Source organism: Lacerta agilis, chromosome 2, assembly GCF_009819535.1.
Source record: "Lacerta agilis isolate rLacAgi1 chromosome 2, rLacAgi1.pri, whole genome shotgun sequence".
Lineage (NCBI taxonomy): Eukaryota > Metazoa > Chordata > Lepidosauria > Squamata > Lacertidae > Lacerta > Lacerta agilis.
In genome coordinates this window covers 12,154,616-12,176,420 of record NC_046313.1, presented here as the reverse complement: position 1 = coordinate 12,176,420, position 21,805 = coordinate 12,154,616, and the positions used below count along the sequence as shown (strand labels likewise).

General features: G+C 43.9%; 1 protein-coding gene across 1 annotated transcript in view; it reads right to left on the bottom strand.

Moving 5' to 3' along the window:
• The window catches only part of CS (citrate synthase), a 32,599-nt gene that overhangs the window by 9,265 nt on the left and 1,529 nt on the right, over positions 1-21,805 (bottom strand). Inside the window, exons 2-6 of the mRNA XM_033138618.1 lie at positions 6,165-6,212; positions 5,313-5,420; positions 1,753-1,818; positions 1,516-1,647; positions 1,085-1,273 (exon numbers count right to left, since the gene is read on the bottom strand). Coding sequence (XP_032994509.1) covers positions 1,085-1,273; positions 1,516-1,647; positions 1,753-1,818; positions 5,313-5,420; positions 6,165-6,212 — 543 coding nt within the window. The remainder of the gene's footprint in view (positions 1-1,084; positions 1,274-1,515; positions 1,648-1,752; positions 1,819-5,312; positions 5,421-6,164; positions 6,213-21,805) is intronic.

The following is a 21,805-nucleotide window of genomic DNA, read 5'->3' as shown; positions in this document are numbered from 1 at the left end:
GTTCAAGGTCTCTTGTTAAAAAGGCAGCAACTGGGGTTCTGCATGGTGAGGACCAAGGTCTCTCTCTCTCTCTCTCTCTCTCTCTCTCTCTCTCACACACACACACACACCCACCCACACACACACCCACACACACACCCACACCTCTGACTTCTGTCCTTTACCATATGCTTCAGGATCAGCACGAAACAAAAGCTGAACTGGGCTGGCGCATTTCCAAGTCAAAAAGCCAAAATATGGCAGCACTCAGCAGGGCTTGGTCAGGCTTGACACATTAGCAACTTCCACCTCTAGGTGCAGAAGCAGGAAGGACCATGTCCACAGCCCCAACCTCCACAATTTTATCAGCACCTGGCATTAGCAAATCAATCCTAGGACAAAGGGTGTTCAGCAATCCTGGAAGCAGCTTTCCAGTCAGTAAGCCCAACTCCCCAATACGAGAACCCGAGACAAACCAATGCAGGGACGGGGAAGCTGCAGCCCTCCAGATGTTTTTGGACTACAACTCCCATCATCCCTGATCACTGGCCATGCTGGCTGGGGCTGATGGGAATCCAATGGCATTTTGGAAGCCCCAAAGTTCCCTACCACTGGAGTTCTTGGTGTTTGCCATAGCGTTTTGGGGGATTAAGCTGCAGGGCATGAATCATCACCACCCTCTGACAATGAAAGCTTCAGATACATTTCCCCTACCCTTTTTAACATTTAGCAAGAATCATCGTGACATTCAAGTCCTTATTCTTGCAACACTGAGTGCATGATTCTCAGTTTTCATCACACGCAAAGAAGGGAGAGGCTCAGACAATGCAAATTTCTTTACACAGCCATAACCCTGACTACGTTAAATGTCTATGTTTCGTGCATATAAACAACAAAGCCCATTTTTATGTAGGCGATTATAATAAACCAGCTGCATTTCTGGTACGTAGCTTCAGGACTTCACCTCCAGATGCCATCGATCAGATGCTACAGAAGAAAATACTTACAGCTTGCCCACCCGCCTCCCCCATTATTTGCTTGCCAAGCCCGCAAACGGCTCACACGTCTTCTGCACACGCGAAATGTTGCCCGTCCCCGTGCTTACTTCCCAGTACTTGGTCCGGCTGATTCCCTCTGAGTAGGCACGGGCAAAAGTGCTCTCGCTGTTGAGGGCGGTGACAGCGGCACTCAGTTGTGACATGGGGTGAAGGTTGGTGGGGAAGTTGTCCAGCATGGTCACCACATGGGAAGGCAGGGCGGCCCTTTTGGCCCACTCCCGGGACAGCCAGCTCACCTGAATGGAGAAAACACAATGCTCTGCCTCAGTAAAAATGAAGGAATCGGTGCTGAGCTGTGTGCAGCCTCCCTCTGCCCTTTGCTATCTCCTTCTGCCATGCAGACACTTCAGTGCTTTCCCTGCCTGCTCACAGACACAAAAAAAAACCAGGCTGCATAATGGCATTCAAGCAAGGGCTGAAGGTATCAGCTGCAGCCTCCCATTCAGAGACTCTACTTCACCCACTCCTGTTTCGTTACCTGTTCTTGCGAGGGGATCTCTCCTGTCACCAGCAACCAGAACAGCCCTTCGGGCAGGGGCTCTGCACCTCCGGGGGCTTTGGGCAGCAGCTTCTGGCACTCGGGGATGCTGTAGCCGCGGAAACGGATGCCCTGCAGATGTGGCAAAGGCAGATTAAGAGGTATTCATACATCTCCATGGACAGGCTGCATGGTGAGACAGGTATTGTGACTACTACAACCTCAGGCCTCACTTACCTCATCTGGGTCCAGGACTGAGGTCTCGTATATTAGCCCTTTCATGCCTCTCATGCCCCCGTAGATCTAGGGACGAAAGATGCAGGCGGGAAAAAGTTAGGACAGACAAAAGGAAATACTTCTTTGCTAAGTGCATGAACTATGGAATTTGCTGCTGCAAGGTGTGATAACTTAGGTTCGTCTTTCCCTTAAGTAATTTCACACTTCATATACAGGTGAAACTCGAAAAATTAGAATATCGCGGAAAAGTCCATTTATGTAAGCAATTGTTTTCATTAGCTACTGGAGTTTAATATATGAGATAGACTCGTGACATGCAAAGCGAGGTATGTCAAGCCTTTATTTGTTATAATTGTGATGATTGTGGCATGTAGCTGATGAAAACCCCAAAGCTGAAATTGTTAATTTGGGGTTCTCATCAGCTGTACGCCATAATCATCACAATTATAACAAATAAAGGCTTGACATAGCTCGCTTTGCATGTCATGAGTCTATCTCATATATTAGTTTCACCTTTTAAGTTGAATTAATGAAAGAAATGAACCTTTCCACGATATTCTAATTTTTCGAGTTTCACCTGTAGAAGGTATCAAGATTATCAATGCTAAATACTATCCCTCTGTCCCCACTGGTGCTTTGCACACTTTCTCCCTTTGGTGGTGGTAATGGCACCCGTGAAAAATTGAGTTGGGGGGTGCTGATACGCCACGAGGGAAGGCTTATGGGCTAGCATTTCACCACCCCTGGTTTAAGTTAACCCAAAATTTCGGCACGGCCCAAAGTTTGCAGCCAGAATAAATTGATACGTTGCACAAAGTCTGCATAATAGTCTCAGGTGTACCACGTGAGGATTCTGGTGCAGAATTGTTTCCAATGCCCTGTTTTGCCAAAATGATAGCTTTATTCCCCACTCCTTGTCACCTCTGTAAGCTCTCGAGAGACCAGGAAGCATAGTGGCAAATCTCCTATAACCTTGGCTCTGGCTTAAATACTTCTTCCCCTTTTGTCAATGGCCTCAAAAACCAGACTGAAGAACAGAGTCCTTTTCAACAACCGTCAAGGCTCAGCTTTCCAGCTGGCACCCAGAAAACCTTGCTACTGTGCACCAAAGCTGGAGGAGGCACCACTTCGCAAACAATTAACCAAATGAACTTCAGATTCAGAAACAAAGCAGGAGATACTCATCAGCACTGCTTAGATTTGGCACCTAAACACTAGAGAAAGCCTTGGTACCGAAAACAATAAACTAGTAATGTGACCTCATTGCTTTAATAGCAGTTGGGCTCTCTTTGGCATTAACACTTCTCTTAGAAATGTTACTTTTATGTCAGCTACCTTGCAAGGGGGTAGGAATGAAGCCCTCCAAACTTGCTCGCAAGGGCTGCATCATCTAGGACAGAGCTTTCCAAACTGTGTGTCGCAACACGTTAGTGTGTTGGCTGCAGTGTGTAGATGTGTCGCACAATAGGTGTCCGTTATCTCTTATAAGACCTTTGTTTAACCTCCAGTTTGCTAGTAAAACTGAATAACTGTCGTGAAATGATGCACGTCTAAAAAGTGTGTCACCAACATGCAAAGTTTGAAAAGCTCTGATCTAGGAGATACCACAGCTTTGAGGCAGAGTTGTCAACCCTTGCGTCCAGTGATTTTTTTTCTAGAATAGGTGCCATTACTCATCATGATGTTGTTACTGTAAGTGCCACCCTTTTTTTGCAGTGAGTACATAGATTCATAATTTGGACCACTGCACTAGGAGGCTCCATGCTCACTATTCCTCACTTCAAACTCAGAAGGCTAACACAGGAGCTCAACAACAAATATTCAATTGCTTCTGTGGCGGAATAATGCCTGCTGATTATTCAAGTTCATTATGGATTAACCTATCACTCCCAGGTTAGGTAGGTGTTCCCTGGGAGGCGGAGCTGGTTGGCATTCTAAAAGGAGGGGGAACAACCTGGAAAGGCAGTTGGGGGTTTGGCAGTTGGGGGTGGAGGATTAGAGAGAGAAAATGAGAGGTTAGGCTTTGGGGAATGGGAGGAAAGGTCATTACCATTGCTAAAGGGATGCAGGAAATATTATAACAAAGATGAATTACATGAGTAGAAGATTTGTACCAGTATTAACCCGAGACATCCATGTTTTCAAGTTACCTAATAAAGTTAAATGTGCTTAAACGTTGGCTGACTGTGGCAGTGGATCAGTACCTTCAGAGGTGTGACTAAGAGGAGAGAAGAAAGCTTTCCTGAGGAAGAGGAAACTGTTTGCTTATTCTCCTGTCATACAGAGGGCTGGACAGTGAAGCCAAAGGTGCCACGTAGTTGCCTAAAGGGAAGGCAAACTGCAGTAGTTGGGAACCCTGGTAGGGAGATCCCATAGGTGGCAAGAGGTTTTCAAACGTAGAGCCCTGAGGTACCCCAGAGACAACTCCCATATGAACACTGAAGGATTCATCCTAGTTGTCAGTGAAACTTAGGGAGAGTCACTTCTTGGGGAAGTATTGAAAGGGGAGGGAATAGGATCCCTCACAGCTTCCACAATAAAAACATGGCTACTTGAGAAATGAAGTAGACCATTTGTTTATTTAAACCACATACTATCTACTCAAGCTGACAGCAGTTCTTCAAGGTCCCAGGCAGAGGTCATTTCTAGTTCTGCTTCTTGACAGCCTTTAACTTGAGATGCCAAGAGCTTATTCTGGAGTTGTCACCAGTACATGCATCTTGTCATTGAACCATATCCCTTTATTCACCGACTGTTCTTCCTCTTCTCCTCCTCCTCCTCCTCCTTTAAAAAGTGCTCTAGTGTCACCAATATTCTCAAACCCTGCTGATCCTTTGCCATGCCCTAAGTCTCATGGGTGGAATTCAATGTAGTGCTAAGTGAGGTACGTGTGCACACAATGGGGTCCACTCATGCAACTTGACTCTTCCCCCCTCTTCCCTGTGCTCCCCCTGAAGCTATACTGAAGGATTCCCCTAATCACCCAGAGCAGATTTAGAGGGCACAGGGAGAACATGGGGTTGAAATCCTGTTGCACAAGCGGACCTCTGCTCTGTGCACACAGCAACCTAGTTGAATCCTACCCCATGTTATTGGCTTAACTAAAGAAGTCACAAGACATCATCTGTGAAACTTTCCAGGCCATGATGCTTCACCACCTCGCTCCAGGTTAGGACTGGGCAATATATTGATATATCATCCAACACTGGTTTGAAGTCCATATCGTGATATCAGTTTCATAATGTTTGACCTGGCAATATATCGTGAATCATGGTGTGTGTGCACGCACTATACAAAAATCACGATGCGGGTAAAACTGTGAAGCCAGCCAATGCCTCTACATAGCTCCATCCTTGTATCACAATGTTTAGCTGGTGATGTGATGCTGAAAACCAGATATTGCCCAGCCCCTACTCCAGACATTTTACCAGGGGGGGGGGAATGCCTAAAAGTAGCACAGCACAGGGGCTTCTTTGCAACTCACTCCTTTAGACTGGTAGAATTTCCTGCAGGATACGACTCAAATATTCTACTACAATGATGACACCAGAAGAACTTACCATATCCACAGTGATCTGACCAATGACTGTGCTGCCATATTGTTGCCTGAAGCTTTTAAGTCTCGATTGCTCCTTAGGTATCATGTTTGCAAGAACATCTTTCAGGTTCTGGAAACAAAAAAGGGCAGCCAGATCTTACACACAAAGTTAAGAAAATGCCAGTAACCTAATACTGCAAGAGACATGGGGTAGAATAAAGAGTGGGTGAGAATTAATAATTCCAGCACGGATGGCATTCTCTCAGGTACAAATGACAAAGTGAGTCACTAGCCAGGCAGTATGCTGTATGGACATTTTCCTGGGGCAAACACTGGAACAGGGGTAGGCAATCTAAGGCCCATGGGGGTCGTTTAACCGGCCCATGGACCCCTGCCCCCCGCTCGGTTGGCTCCCGTGCGCTGTGCTAAACCGGCGCGGAGCAGAGCGGGAACCGCCTTCCGCGATGCTGGCCAGCTTCGCATTGCAGGAAGCTCCTGCAGCCAATGGGAAGCTGCGCACGCCTCCTCTGTGTCGGAATGAGCGCCGGAAATAGCATTTGTGCGTGCGTGCACACTCCAGCCCACCGCGGCGTCTGCGGGACCGTGAACCAGCCCAAGCCACAAAAACTTTGCCGACCCCTGCACTAGAACATAGGGAAAGTCCTGCTGGATCAGGTCAAAGGTCCAACTAGACCAGAATCCTGTTCTCACAATGGCCAACAAGATACCAATGGGAAATTTGTAAACGGGACCTGAGCACAGCAGCACTCTCTTCACCCGAGGTTCCCAGCAGTACAGGGTATAGCCGGGGTCCAGAGCACCCAAACTTATCTCCCCCGAACAACCCACAAGCAATGAAAAAAGAACTGCTTACCGTAGAAGCACTGGCATGTCTAGCAGCAAAAACGATACACGATGAGTTCTGCAAGGGAGAAAGAGACAGCAACTGAAAACACTTTCTTTACAAGTGGGCAGACCACCAATAACCTCACATGCATCTGAAGCAGATTTCCCACCACCACCCCATGGCCTTTCACTCCCATTTAACACCTGACTTGCAAATACACCTCAGTCCCTTGATTATAAAGAGACTCTCTTGACAACATAGGCGCCAACTGTAAGGGGCCCAGGTCCCTTCGGGTTCCCCAATAAAATATTGGAGAACAATCAGGGGATGGAGGAAGCTGAGAGTGGAGTGGCTTCAGTGGCTGGTAGCTCCTCCTGCTGCTGCTGCCACGGACAGGAAGGATGAGGGGAAGCAGCTCCTGGCTGGTGGCGGCAGGAGGAGGAGGATGAGTGCCAGAGGAGGAGGAGCCATCAGTCATTGAAGCCATGCTGCCACCACGTTCGGCTCCACCCCCTGGCTCCTCCTGGCATCACGCCCATGTTATGTGTGTGTCATCGGCTCCCCTCCAATCTTCTGCTCAACTTGGCACTTCTGCTTGACACAAGTGAAGTCTGCCATCATAGATCAGTATTTTCACTACAGCACCAGGGAAGAACATTTTGAAATACTTGGGAGTTCCCTTATAGCTCCTACCACCAATACAGAAGTGCATTCTTTGTAGAGAATCAAACAAATGTGTTTTAGATGATTTGTTTTTTGTTTTTGTTAGGTTCAGGAACCAAGTTTTCTATACTTCTGCTGAGTGATTATGCTAAAAAGAAGGCAGGAGTCTTATGGTGAAGCAATACTGAAATTTCAAACACTAGGCTCTACTTTCTTTGTCGTTTTAATTGTATTCTCCCCGCCCCCTCCTCTCCCACACACATTATGTCCCCATTCCTACAGCTTCCACTTTGTGCAATTTCTACTGTTTTTTTGTATCCTGCAAACGTAGGATGCCTGCAATCAACTGCCTAAGAGTTTTGGTCAGGGCTCCATTCAGCAAGTGCTCATCGTGAGTCATGTACACCAGGGAGGGTAAGCAAAAGTGTGCTACAGTTTCACAGTCTGGCATTCTTGCTAGTTTAGCAGCATTGGATACTTGCAAGCTGCTGAGTTTCCAACCTGTTAATATGTGCTAACATTAGAACTACAGAGCCAAAGGGTTGAGACAGAGTTTTACCCACAAGCATTGTCTGCATTTAATGGACCACCACGTGGGTTCTAATAATATTGCCCCAAAGGACTAACACTGATAGATTCTTCACTAATTTCATCATTCAACAGCAGAACTTCGACTAAAAAAGTTAAATATCAACCCATGGAAATGTTCACCAACACCCTTACCCCAAAATTGCTCACAGGTCACACGCCATATCCAAAGTTGTGTTCTGTGGCACTATGCAGGCACAGAAACAAAATTATGCATACAAAAGAGATGGGTGCAAGTTGGTTGAATCTGTATCTGTCATACAGGCAACCAAATTCAGCTTCCCACCCCTTGCATAATTTTGGTCATTATAGTACTGTATTCAGATTTTTTTTCTAGGTTTTTTTCTAAAATGTATGCACGGCCCCAATCATAATCTTTCAGTTTTTAAGATTAAGCCTCCCTTGCGAACAACCCCAGTTACAAGTAGTACTGCAGAAGGTTGCATATATGAGCAACATAAACAAGGACACACACCCCAACTACAGTCCACGTTTTTGGGCCCAACACACTTAAACTTCATAAGCACTTGGATACATCCCAGGTATGCATCACCCAAGGGGAGCACCTTCCAATCTCAGCTTCTCAAAAGCTACCAAACACAAACAAGGGTTGATAATTGAAGACACGGAAACTGCATGCTGAGGGTGGGTGGGCAGAGGAATTCAAGAACCAGTTCCCTGCACCTTCCCCACTGGTTGGAGATCATCTGAGAAAGCATTGCTCTGCAAACCTTTTCCTTTGGAAAGCATGAAGAGCATGCAGAGTAAGATCTTTTCTCAAAGCAGGTCTGTTTCTGTTGTGGCAACCACCCTGTGGAACTCCCTCCCTTGAGTTGACGCAATGCCTGCTTTTGAAAACGTTCTCCGAGGTGCTTGAAGAACATATTTACTTATCTGTTGCATTGCTTTTCTCATTTTCACAGTTACTTTAAGTCTCTCTTTTTTTGAAGTGCTTTAGAATATTTTGTATGTCACCAACTTGAAAAGAAGTTCCAAATATCAATACTTTTGCTTGCCGTTTACACCCAATCTTAGGAGAATAGCTTTAGATGAGCAAAGGCACCCCCTCCAGTCACAAACCATTCCCCACTTCCCATTCTTGCAGCCCCATCTCCTACAATACGGGTAACGGAAGATGCAGAGAAACAGGCAAGAAGGATATAGGAAGCAATGGCTGCGAGTGGCACTCAGCAGTGGAACAGCAAGAGAAACTAATTGCAAGGTAAGCATATGATATAGCTAACAGCTGGCTTAACACATCTCAAGTGACAGAACACACACAGGAGCTGTCTCAGTACAGTTTGCCTTTGCAAGAAGGCATGCTTCTGCTTTCTTGGACTCAAATGCACTCAGCTTCCCCCCAGGTGGCCTGTAAAACATGGGATAAAGTGTTCCAATACACAAAACACCAACCTACCTGATGGGGCACCTAAGGGAAAGGTGCATGCTACTATGGACAAAGCCTAGGAAGGAGATTTCCACATGTGCATGTGCTAGGGCTAGGTTTACAACAAGCCAAAAGCTAGAATTTGGCAAAAACCCTCTTTAGAGGGTGCAAACATCCATTCGACCTAATGCAGGGATAGCTAACACGGTGCCCTCCAGATGATGCTGGACTACAACTCCCATCAGCCCCAGAAAGCATGACCAATGGTCAGGGATGATGGAAGTTGTACTGTAACAATATCTGGAGTGTTCCTGCTCAATGGATCAGATTTGACGCTCTAGGTTGGGGACTCTTGACTTCATTGCAAACCAGTCCCCGTAGCAGAGAGGAAGGAGGGGTGGGGTTCATGGAATATGGCAGACAGGAAGCAGAAGCAAGAGAGCTGGGCAAAGGAGGAGACGTTGGGCTTCCTTTCCCCCCCCCCTTCTCACAGAAGCCTTACACACAAAAAACTAATCCCGCCATCGTCATATGATTACAGCCAGACAGGAAGCTTTCTACTGTCCAGACCACTGATGATTCTTTTGTCCCTCTGTCATGAAGTATTTGGAATAAACAAATTCCAACGAATTTGAGAGGCAGCCAAAAGCCAAGGGACTGGTCCTATCAGACACTGACAAGACACAAGCCAAAGGGATTTCTGAGAGCGCTTTCTATATCAGAACTCGGGCAACCTATGCCTCAGCTGAGCACATTCTGCTGTCAGGAAAAGTGCTTTCAGAGAGACATCAGCAAGACTCTAAGACTACATCAAGATGGAGGTTTCTTAAAACCAATTAGCTTATCAATCAGGTCCAGTGGCATCAGTTCAATGCACATAAGCATGGAACCCAGAGCCGCAGCAATACTGAAAGTACATTGAATAACTGCCAATTTGATAGAAAGCCTTTGGCCTGGAGAATATTGCATTAAGTTCTTCTGTAGCTTCTGCTGCCGTGTGTGTGTGTGTATTTCTAGATTTGCTTTTGGGGCAACACAGAACACCAAAAGTCTACACACACACACATATCCTACATCTGTAAAACCGATGGCACCTGCTGACTTCTGAGAGAGGTCAGGACTCTATGGCACTATGGCATAGGACTCTATGGGAAAGGACTATAGCTCAACGGCAGAGCACATGTTCTGCAAACAGAAGGTCTCAGTTTCACAGCTACCTACCTGCTATCTCCAGTTAGGGTTGGAGAAAGACTCCTGCTCAAAACCCTGGAGAGCCACTGACAGTCAGTGTGGACAGTACTGAACTAGACATACCAATGGTGTGACTCCATATAAGGAAGCTTCCTATGTTCGGAGCCCGCTACTGAGTAGGAAAAATAAAGCAATGTAGTCTAGGAGTTTAGCCAAGTTGCAAGCTGCCAGTTTCCAATGAACGATCCCCTGGGAACTACTGATAAGACTTTCCCAACCCTGAGCTGACTTGCTCTTCACTTGTGAAAGTGTCCTCTGAGCATCCTTTGAACTCCTTTTTTTGGCTCCCGGCTTACCTCTTCTATGCTTTTAATGCCTTCTGAGCAGCGCATACCTGCCTGCCTCTCTTCCAGGACAGGCAACGCAGCAACCGAGTTCCTTGGCTCAACATGTGCTCCTCTGCGACTGATGACAGGTACTCCACTGCAGAGGCTGCTGGTGGCCAGGCCCATTGAACACAGTCCTGGCACATAAAGCCTCGTGGAACAGAAGGAGTGCTACCACAGCTCCACCAAGCAGTGTCACCACAGTTCTTCCAAAGTCACCCTACATAATCCAGGATAAACAAAGGCAGCAGCTTCCGGCAACACTATGTTCCTTTGGAGCGACATTCAGGATCCAGGCTACTGACAAAAATCAGTACACTGAAAGCTTTAACTTGCAACAGCTTTACTCTCCAGAGCAAATCAGCAAAAGCTTGGTCACTATTAAAAGGAAACAGCAGGACGCTTTGGGGCGAATGGTGTGGTTCCCAGAGCCGTATCTAAGCAACAAACATCCCTTCTCCACTCTGGACCTAGATAACTATCTTGGGACAACTCTTGATTAGGAGGAGGCTGAGGAGGAGGGGAAAAAACATTCACTGAAGACAAACTGAAGATGGTACAGTAATTTCCTGCAACATTTACAGGGAGGAGGCCCGACCCTGCTATTTCAGGGATTAAGAGGACTGCATACAGTCACAGTTGTTCCTCAACAAGAGAGAAATTCATGTCCTGTGAAGAATGAAAGAGTAATGGGAGTTTGCAATGGAAATCTTATAAACCTGTATTTTGCTATACAACTCGTACACTTGGATTCTCTAGTCTGCTGTCTATAATGTTTCAAATTAGTTTGTGAAGTTTTTAACCTTAGCTACACCCGCTCCCCTTTAACAGGAGCGGGCTTGCAAATAGCCACTAACCTGGGAAAGCAAAAGCTGTGTCTCGTATTTTTAAACACATGTGGTTAATGTAGTTATCTAGGCAAGTGGGCTGGCAAGGAAGTGGGTTATTATAATCTGCATGCAACATTCTGCTTTTGCAAGATAAAGAAACACTGCAGTTCTGATTATCTGTGTATGTGTGTGAGAGAGAAGAACAGAACACTTTGAGGATATCACAACCCTTTGGAGCTCACTGCGTTCCTGATGGATCGAGAAGCCCGTCTAATAAACTTCTGGGAACAATAAAGCAGCATCTTTTCTTATAACCAACTTCAATCACTGTGGCTTTAGCTGCTTTAAATAAAAACACAAACCTGATATTTAATAGGGGTTTTAATTTTTAAAAATCTATTATACCAAAGTCTTCTGAGTGTAATGCACATATGTATGACTCTAAAACTATAGGCATTTGGGATTAAAAAACCCCCCACCAGGTATTTAAATAGCTGACAATGTGGCACATAAGAATTGCCACTGCTTTTCTGCCACAACATATACTGTGTCTCCAACAACTGTCAGATACAGATTTTGCAACAAGTTGTTTCTAGGAGAAACATACAGATCCATTGCACAATAAGCTCGAGAGAATGGCAGAACTGCCCATTACAAAATTTGATAGGTGTAAATATTTTATAGTACTTGCCTGCAGTAGATCAGGGATCACTGGCCCAACAGATGTTGCTTTGACCACTGGTCATGCTAGATGGGGCTGATAAGAGCTGGAATCCAACATCTGCAGGCAGGGTTTGAAATTAGCAGGGCCCTGGGCACATTTTGTGCCTAAAGATTCTCTGTTTGCGTGCCATTTTTTGCGCCTGGCTGACACTCAAGGATTACTGAAATGTATGTGCTTTGAATACTTGAAGTATATGTTAAGGATAGACAATATGTTAAGGAGTTTAATAATAAAGAGTAGAGCATTTTGAAAACTGAAGTATGGTACCAATATGTTTATTGTCAACACCAAATTAAACATGTATTAACAATTTCTGCTAAAAATGTGATCTTGACAATGTGAATTGTATATTAATTCATGCTTATCAAAGTAAGAAATAAAAAGTGTTTCTGACCCCCCCCCCAGTGGCGACTATACATTCTGTTTTGGCACCCACAACCCAGGTCCCAGAAGCCATTTGGCTCCTAGCTTTTCTATCCCAGTTTCTAACACTGTCTGCAGGACCACAGCTAGATCATGGTTCTATTCAATCGTGAGTGCAATTGCCTGTCAGCCACCAGTTAACAAAATACAGATACAAAACTAATATTAATAAATGTGACATGATCCTGACAGACTTTAGAGTGAGTCAAGGAGCCTGCCATATTTGTAACCTCTCTCCCAAAGTTAATATTAATAATTTATTAATTGTACCACACCCATCTGACTGGATTGCCCTAGCCACTAACCTAGAGTTCTAGTCTGTGTTGAGTTGCACTAGGGGAGGCTAGACATACATTGCTGCACGCCAGGGGTCAGCAACATTTTTCAGCTGTGGGCCGGTCCACCGTCCCTCAGACCATGTGGTGGGCCGAACTGTATTTTGAAGAAAAAAAATGAACTAATTCCTATGCCCCCCAAATAACCCAGAGATGCATTTTAAATAAAAGGACACATTCTACTCATGTAAAAACACGCTGATTCCCGGACTGTCCGTGGGCTGGATTGAGAAGGCGATTGGGCCGCATCCGGCCCACGGGCCTTAGGTTGCCTACCCCTGCTGTACGCACTCAGTCAGAAATGCTCTGGTAAACACTGCTGAATTCTGAGGATAAGCAATCCGAGAATAAGGAATGAGTTTCTTTCACAAGCTATTGTTTGACTAGGAAAGAAACATCTAGTCAAAGTGCAAATGGAGAGCTGGAAAAGTACTCAAGTCTCTGGAGAACTTATAAATCCATGAGAACTCTGGTATTTACACATTTGAAAGGGGTGATGGTGAAAGAGCAGACACTCCAGCTATCAGCAGAATAAGACATTTCTGGGGTTCAGGAAAACCACACAATATAGTGACGTGCCCATGTTAGTATCCACCTGACAGCATCACACAGTCAAGTCTGACTTCACTACATGGAAGAATTGTGTATATTACAAGAAGTCCACCAAAAGGAGAACTGTTTGTACCACAAGGTGTCATTTAACTGCATTATGATATTTCTTTGCTAGCTCTCCGCTCCGCCTCTTCTGAGGCTCTACTTTCTTTTGTCCAACTTGGGGCTGCAGTCTTTGGCTAGGGATTAATTTTCGTGAATCATCTGAAAGCCATCGTGCAAGCGAACTGTACATTATGTTAGTAAGGTACTACAGTTGCCATCTGATTATTTTTTTTAATAAGACTGATCTTTGTTTTTTTCCATTGTGTGGTTTCCAGCTCTTGTGCATGTTCACTCTCTCTTTTAGTATACCAGCAGGAGCTGACATTGCTGAATTCAAAGATAAAGTATGCAAAAAAACACCTCAAAAACCCTATCTTATTTTGCTCTCCCCATTTGTTCCCCTTTTCCTTGACTGAGGAACCCTAAATTTAAGTTGAAAGAGAAGGCATAAAACAGACTCAGGTCCTAGATGCACTGTCCTGCGGTGGAAGGGCCTTCTCCCTTCAAAGCATGGGGAAGCTTCCTTGCCCCCAACAGCCAGTATATCAGACTTTCTTCCCATTGTTCTCTGTAGAACCAAGAAATTCAGGACAGAATGTTTCATTTTGATTGGTGCAGGACTCCAAGATCCCATTCCCCACCCCCTACACAGTCAGTCATGAAACTCCTCCATAGGCAAGTTTCTTTCTCAATGTGATATACAGTACCTCTCAAAAATGAAAACAAATACTATGCATACTGAAAACCACCATAGGCTCAAGAATTGAGAGGGAAGGTAGCAGATCAAAGACTCCAATTTCTGGGAGTCATCCAAGTGGTTAAATGTTCAATGTGTTTATATTGCAGGATATGATTTATTTAAAGTGCTGGATATATTACTATTTAATTTATGGATTGATTACTGTGGAAGTGTGTTGAGCTTCTGAAGTTTGACATCAGTGAATCTCTGCTTAATTTCAGTTGAGGTTCTAAGTGTTTGCATTATTTGGGTAACACCTGCAGGATAGGTACAAAAGGAGTAAGCTATCTCTAGGAAAAAGTGTTAGCAGAGGATAAATGATCTGCCTTCTTCTGGGCAACCACCTGTGCCTTCTTAAGGATGTCCATAAACAATATAAAAGAGAACTAAGAAACCAGTGTTATTCGCCGTGTCTTGGTAAGTCAGTTTAAGAACAAATGACCATTACAGCTTCCAGAGCAGGAAATTATGCCTAGGGAAATGTAGAGTATTCTTAAAAGCAAGACTGCAGCCATTTTTATTTATTTTTTGTTCTGCAAATGAAAGAAAACAAGAAAGCCTCAAGCAAGACTGCATTGTATTAAAAATAAATAAACAGACCTATTCTTTCCTAAATATCTAAAGCATCTGGTGCTTTAGAAATGAGAATCATGAAAGCTCTGACTCAGAAGAAGGGAAGTACGTAAACAGAAAGCAAAGGAAGAGCCTTAGGTCCTAAATAATCTCTGCCTTCATAAGAGACTGATATATTTTCAGAAAATTGAAATCTTTCTTATTCCAATTTTGAATGCCTTCACTGCCTCTCTTTTCAAGTACTGTGGAATATTTATTGCAGTTGTGAGGGAATTTTGCAAAGTCATCATGGACAAAACCTGCTCACCTTGCACTTCAGAAACTGCATCACTTACCAGATGTAATATATGAAACAGTGGTTAATTTTACTTTTTAAAGCATCCTAAGAAAAGAATGAGCAAGAGGGTAGAGAAGCAAAGATAATGAGCCCTATGTGCTTTCACAGGCTGTCTTCTAGAGCTTCAGCAAACAGGTCACTGGAAGCATATGGAGTTGCTGGGTCAGAGGATTTACTAATGAACTACTCACGTAGAATCATAGAATTATGGAGTTGGAAGGGACCAAGAGGGTCATCTAGCCCAACCCTATGCAATGCAGGAATCATTTGTCCAACATGGGGCTTAAATTCACAACCTGGAGATTAAGATTCTTGTGCTCTACCGACTGAGCTACCCCAGTTAGGTTGAAGACACTAGGGTTTGATAAGGTTACTACTGACAAGTGGTTATGATTTACTGCTGCCAGGACAGCAGTCTTTTTTCTTGGGACATGTTTTTACACCAAGGAAACAGAAACCTTGCACTCAACTGTGTTATTACATAATAATGACAATACTGAACCTAAACATTTCAGGATTATTAATGGACAAGCAAGACATAAATATTATAAATGAAATAACCTGTTTTATTTTAATGGTCTCATTCAGCTTTCCCCTACCTAGTTCCCTCCAGATCAGGGTGGATTTGATTTAAATCAAACTGATTTAAATCACTAGTTAGTAAGGTTCAGGGTGGATTTAAATAAATAAAAAATCAGATTTTAAATTTTAAAAAATCAGATTTTTTATTTATTTACATCCACCCTGAGCCTTATTGACTAGTGATTTAAATCGTGATTTAAATCAGTTTGATTTAAATCAAATCCACCCTGCTCCAGATGTTTTGGACTACAACTCCCATAATCTCTTGGCCATCTGCCACGTTGGCTGGAGTTGATCAGAATTTGTACTCCAAAACATCTATAGGGTACTTGTTGAGGAAGGCTGGTCTAATTTGATCAAAATGTTTGTTATACCTTTAGAGAGACCATCGCTTGCCGTTGACTGGTATGCTAAAGCAATAAAAGAAGAAGAGTTTGGATTTGATATCCTGCTTTTCACTACCCGAAGGAGTCTCAAAGCGGCTAACATTCTCCTTTCCCTTCCTCCCCCACAACAAACACTCTGTGAGGTGAGTGGGGCTGAGAGACTTCAGAGAAGTGTGACTAGCCCAAGGTCACCCAGCAGCTGCATGTGGAGAAGTGGAGACACGAACCCGGTTCCCCAGATTACGAGCCTACCGCTCTTAACCACTACACCACACTGGCTCACACTTAAAAGAACAGAAAGGGAATGCAGTAAAAATGGCAAGATAGAACTAGAACTCATCCTGGACCAAAAACTAGGTGCCCCCCCTAGACCCTGGAAACTGATGTTTTCTTGTGTCTTGTTTTAGGATGAGCTTTCTAAAGTTTTGAAAATGGTCTCTGTGAAGCAAGGAGAATGAGGGAGTTTTGGCACACATGTTATTTAAAACCAAGAAACCAAATTACATATAGATTCTACGACCTATGGACATACCACAGCTGCATGGCCTGAAGTGTATTATGTGCTTTTGCTGTGATATAAAAGCAATTTCCCGCCTATAACTGAGAAGGAAAGGTTGCCCAGCCACAGGTTTGGCTCCTCAAAAGCATTTTAGCAGTGGTATGTTAAGTGGAGTGGGCATGCACATACATCTGCATGCACAGACAGAAGACAGCCGCTAAGGCAGAAGGGTCTTCGGAAGGTCTATGTTCTTTGTTCTGGAAGGGAAGAAGTTCTCACAGCTTAGATGCATCCCTACTAGGAAGGTAATGGAAAAGTTCAGAAGTTAAGCTGTCATACCCCACCCTTGCAACGGGAATACAGACAGCAGGTCAGAAGACCTCACCCAAGATAATGCTGTCTTTCTGCAGAGGGCATTTTATATCTGCCAGCAGGAGTCCGAGCCAATTAAGGGATTCCTATACAGTACAAATCTGTTCAGGCACAGACTAGTGAACAAGCTGTGACCCAGGCACAGACTAGTGAACAAGCTGTGACCGCATCCAACCTCTGCAACCACGTTTTCTGTGCTTTCTTCTCTAAGCTAGGGAGGACAGCTATACTGCTGGCCTGGATTTAGCTTGTTCTCTTGTGTGAATACTGAAGCTACATATAAAGAATATCCTAATAATGTTCCCAATTTCAGACTCGCGTTATCTGAAGGCACTGTCAGATGGCTCAGTGAATGCAACCTACTTTAAACAGACCTTGATGTTTAGCTTGACTGCATGCACCCAACAATAAGGGCAATTAAGGTGGCAAGGCCAACCAAGCACCTCCATGTCATTTTAACCTGGTTATCAGGATCTGGGTGATGCAATCCAGCCAACGGCCAGCTTGCCAGCAAAACTCAGCAGGGTGATAACTCACCATGGAAGAAACGTGAATCATGCCATCCGACTTGGGAGGTCCAAACCGTGCAAAGGTTTCTCAAAGCAGCACTTGCCTACAGCACTAGAAAACGTTTCCCCCCCTTACAGGTATGTCAAATTAAACTGAGATACACATTCTCCTTCCGCCATCACTCAAGTCCATTTGACAAAAGCAGGAATGCTGGCCCCTTCAGCAGACCCAAATTATAACGTAAGCAACTTGGGACACAACTGTGACTATGGAATAGGAGTTATGAGAGGAAACTGCTGCTGCATGTAGCAGACCCACTGCCAATCAGCAGGGAGAGTTTCCTACAAGATATAAAACCCCAACAAGCACCTGTTTGTTTTGGCATCATCTTGTGCTTTTTACACACCTTAACTTGTTTAAAGTTAACACAACATGGCTGTGAATTTATTTATTTATTTGTTTGTTTGTTTGTTTACTTACTTACTATATTTATATACTGTCTTTCTGCCCAAACACTCAAATATATGCAATGGATTTTCATGCACATACTTCCTGAAAGAGATCCTATCTATTACTGATATGGAGTTGCTTGCTTTTATTATTTTTACCCTGTTTTTCTGTGTTTGGACACACAAAGTACCTTACAGAATTAAACACAGCCAAAAACATCACTAAAACTAATGTGGAAGGCTCTGGAGATCATGGCTCAATTAGTTCCAGTGACAATAATGCAGACTTCTTCCTCTTTGAGGGCTCCTTCTTAGGCCCAGTGCAGATATATCCTTAGTCTCCAACCAAGGTTATGTCTGTCATGGTTATCAGTCCTGATGCCACTGCAGCTAGACTGCAAATGCAAAGTCACAGCTTTGGAACTGGTTTCATTTTGAGACTTACTGTCCCTACTGCAGAGTTTGAGCAATCAAAGAGAGACCACTCTGAAACACTGCTCCTTGTAGTGACTCCCAAACTTTTTTGATCACTTACTGTCCATTATCCAGCCTCAATAACTTTATGCTGCACATTAACCTGTTTGTCCTTCTGAATATCCACATATAGAGTTCCAAGGAACACCCCAAAAGAGAAAATGCTGCAGGAACAATGTTAGGAACAAAGAATTGGGGTTCTATCAAACAGTCAAGGCTGCCAAGAGTTGCAGATCCACATTATACTTATTCAGGCATTTGTAATAGGGTCTAACTAAAATGAAAGTGCATGCACAAAAACCCTAGCTCTGCATCCACCAGGTCTATCATTCTCCATGTGTTCCAATGCATCTTCCTGCAGCAGGGAAGGCTCCTGTACTCATGGAAGCTTCCCTTTGTTCTGGAACCCTGCTTTTCCAGTTTTCCAAAATGTATGGGAACTCAACAAGTGCAAGTGGTTTTCCAAGTGCAGGCTGCTGCCCTAGAACACACAAGGGACAACAGGCTTGGGAATGCAGAGCTAGTGTGTTCGTGTACACCAGGGGTCAGCAACCTTTTTCAGCCGTCTGAGGAACGGTGGACAGGACTATATATATATATATATATATATATATATATATATATATATATATATTTTGGGGGGGGAGAAATGAACGAATTCCTATGCCCCACAAATAACCCAGAGATGCATTTTAAATAAAAGGGCACATTCTACTCATGTAAAAACATGCTGATTCCCGGACCATCCGCGGGCCCGATTGAGAAGGCAATTGGGCCGTATCCAGCCCACAGGCCTTAGGTTGCCTACCCCTGGGGTACACTTTCCCTTCCCTAGCATATTTTGGCTAGTCATTTACAAATCCCTGAACAGACTACTCTCAACTCAAAATCCCATTCTTTAAGAGAAGAGCAGTGGACTGAGTTGCTGATGGGCAAAGTATTTGGTGAAGAGTTTACCGAAACAGTAGCAGAGCTGAGATTACAACCAGCATACCACGCTTTCCGAAACAAGAAAGGTGCACTTCTATATGGCGCTGATTGAGGCTGGGTGGATCTCTGAATCTTAAATACTTCTAATTGCACAAGAACAGCTCTTGGCTGTACCCAAGCACACCCAAAGTTTCTCCCACACTCTTAAAATACAAATCAGGACAAGATAAGGAAACCACTCTTAGGTAAACCTTATGCAAACAAGAGCTTACTTCCTCCATTAATGCTTCAGGGAATACAAGCTTACACCCCACTAAAGCTCTTGCTTTCTTCACCTGTAAACCAGAAGAATCCTTGGGGGAAAACAGGTTCCGCCATCTCCATTACAGAATCCCAGCTCAGAGTACCTACAGGTATTCAAATCTGAATGTAACGTCTTATTGGCAAGTACAGTCTAACATGTGTAAGCAATCGAGACACATGCTCTTTAAAAACCACACAGTGGGTGGAATTCGTTCAATGTACCACTAAGTGGGGTATGTTTTGGGGGAATTAGGTCCACTCATGCAATGGGACTCCCCCCCCCAATGCACTTCTAAACCTGTTCTGGGGTTCCCCCAACAAGTTAGTTGTATCCCACCCAATGTTTTTGAGGCCATGGAATGTGTATCACTGGGACTATCAGCATATACCGGTATGCTGTGACTTGACATTATATTAAGTATACCCAGCCAAATAGCATACTCAATAACTTGGCACTTGCTTTATACAAGAGCACAAAATACAAGAGACCAGCCTCCCCTCTTTGCAGCAGGCAACTGATGTCAAGTAGCTGCAACAGGGATTGCAGATGGAAAACTAAGATGAGGCAGCCCTTCTCCTGCTACTGGCAGAGGCAGAAAAAGAAAACAGCAATTGAAAAGGAAGAGGGGAACACAGCTGGGAGAAGAAATGATGGATTGGGAGCGCAAAGATGAAGATCTTATATTGCCAATGCAGGCAAGTGCCCACCTCAATCCCACCACACATTTTGTGCGTACCTGCTTTCCCAAAGGTGTGAATAGGACCAGAGACCTAGAGTGGTACCTCGACTTATGAATTACCGTACTCGACATATGAATTTTTCGACTTATGAATGAAAAAAGTGCCTGCACGCCTAAGAATTTTTCGACATCCGAAGGACATCCGTTGGCGGTTTTAGATGGCGTTTACTTGACTTTACGAATTTTAGATGCGGTTTACTCGACTTACGAATTTTTCGTTTCCAATGCATTCCTATGGGGAAATCGCTTTTTTTTACTTACGAATTATTCGACCTACGAATGTGCATTCGGAACGGATTAAATTCGTAAGTCGAGGTACCACTGTATATAGGAAAGTTACCAAGGGAAGAGTGACACCTTTCTACAATGTACTGTGCCGTTGCCCCCCAACACATTTTTTCCACCACTAAAAAAACACCTGTTTGAACTTTCAGGGAATGGTGATTAGAGCCAAGCTTTTATTACCTTTACCAGCAGAAGGCACAGATTTTGTTTTATTGCAGTGCTTTTTAATATGAGCATTTTATTATGTTAGGTTATTTGTATGCTTGCCCTGGCTGGGCCCCTTTGGGAGGAAATGAATGTAACAAATAATAAATAAATAAAGCGTTAATTGCTCCTTTGTAGTTATCAACCCTTGTGAAAAACATTCACATATATGGTGGAAACTGCAACCAGACACATCCCTGGAGACCCTTTGCATGTCCAGGGTGGTTCTCAACCACACCAGATTTGAGCAGCTCACTGTGTGGGCAAGATCCAAATACTACATCCCAATAATTACACTGTAAGCAAGACAAATACACCACATGTAGGACCCACAATTTGCCTCCCCCTCACCTCTGCTCAAGCATCTACAATTTTAGCCCAGCATTGTAAGTATCACAGAGAAAGCTGAAATCTCCAGACACCCACATAATACAATTAAGAGTGCTAGAAATGCAATTACTCCCTGAAGAGAAAGAACAGGCAGCGCACCAAGAAGCAAAATTTAAAAGAGAAATAAAAAACCAGCAATCAAAAAAGGAAAAAGGGGAGGGTATTTGGGAGAGGATTAGGAGCAGAGATGAAGAGCTTACTCGGGTCACTACAAGTCTGGCTCATCTGGCTTTTGTTTCAGACCCAAGTTAAGTATGAACTAATTTTAACTTCACTATCTACTTGCCCTGCTGCATATCTGTACTAGGCAGAAACAGATTTCCTCAGTCATCAAAATTTAGTCAAAGTACAGCAACAGAGCAGGCAGAAGTCAGGAATGGGGAAAAGGTAAATAAACCCAAAATAAATGCTCTGGGATTAGCCATTTGCAATCGATTGGTTAGGGAATTTAGAGTCTGGAGTTCAAATAAAATTGTCAAGTGGCCCTTTATCCTAGGAAAAAAGCCACAGCCAGATTTTTCAGCAAGATAACAGCAAACAGCATATTGAACTTTCAGTAGAAGGCAAAAAAATTAGACTGTAGAAAAGGAGAACACAGATCACGAAGAAAAAATGGGCACCTGGAAAATAGCCCAATAGAAAGAGACTGCTTTCAGGAAATGTCACTTGTTACAGGATGTGTGTGCATGGTGCGTCTGATGCCTCTATTAC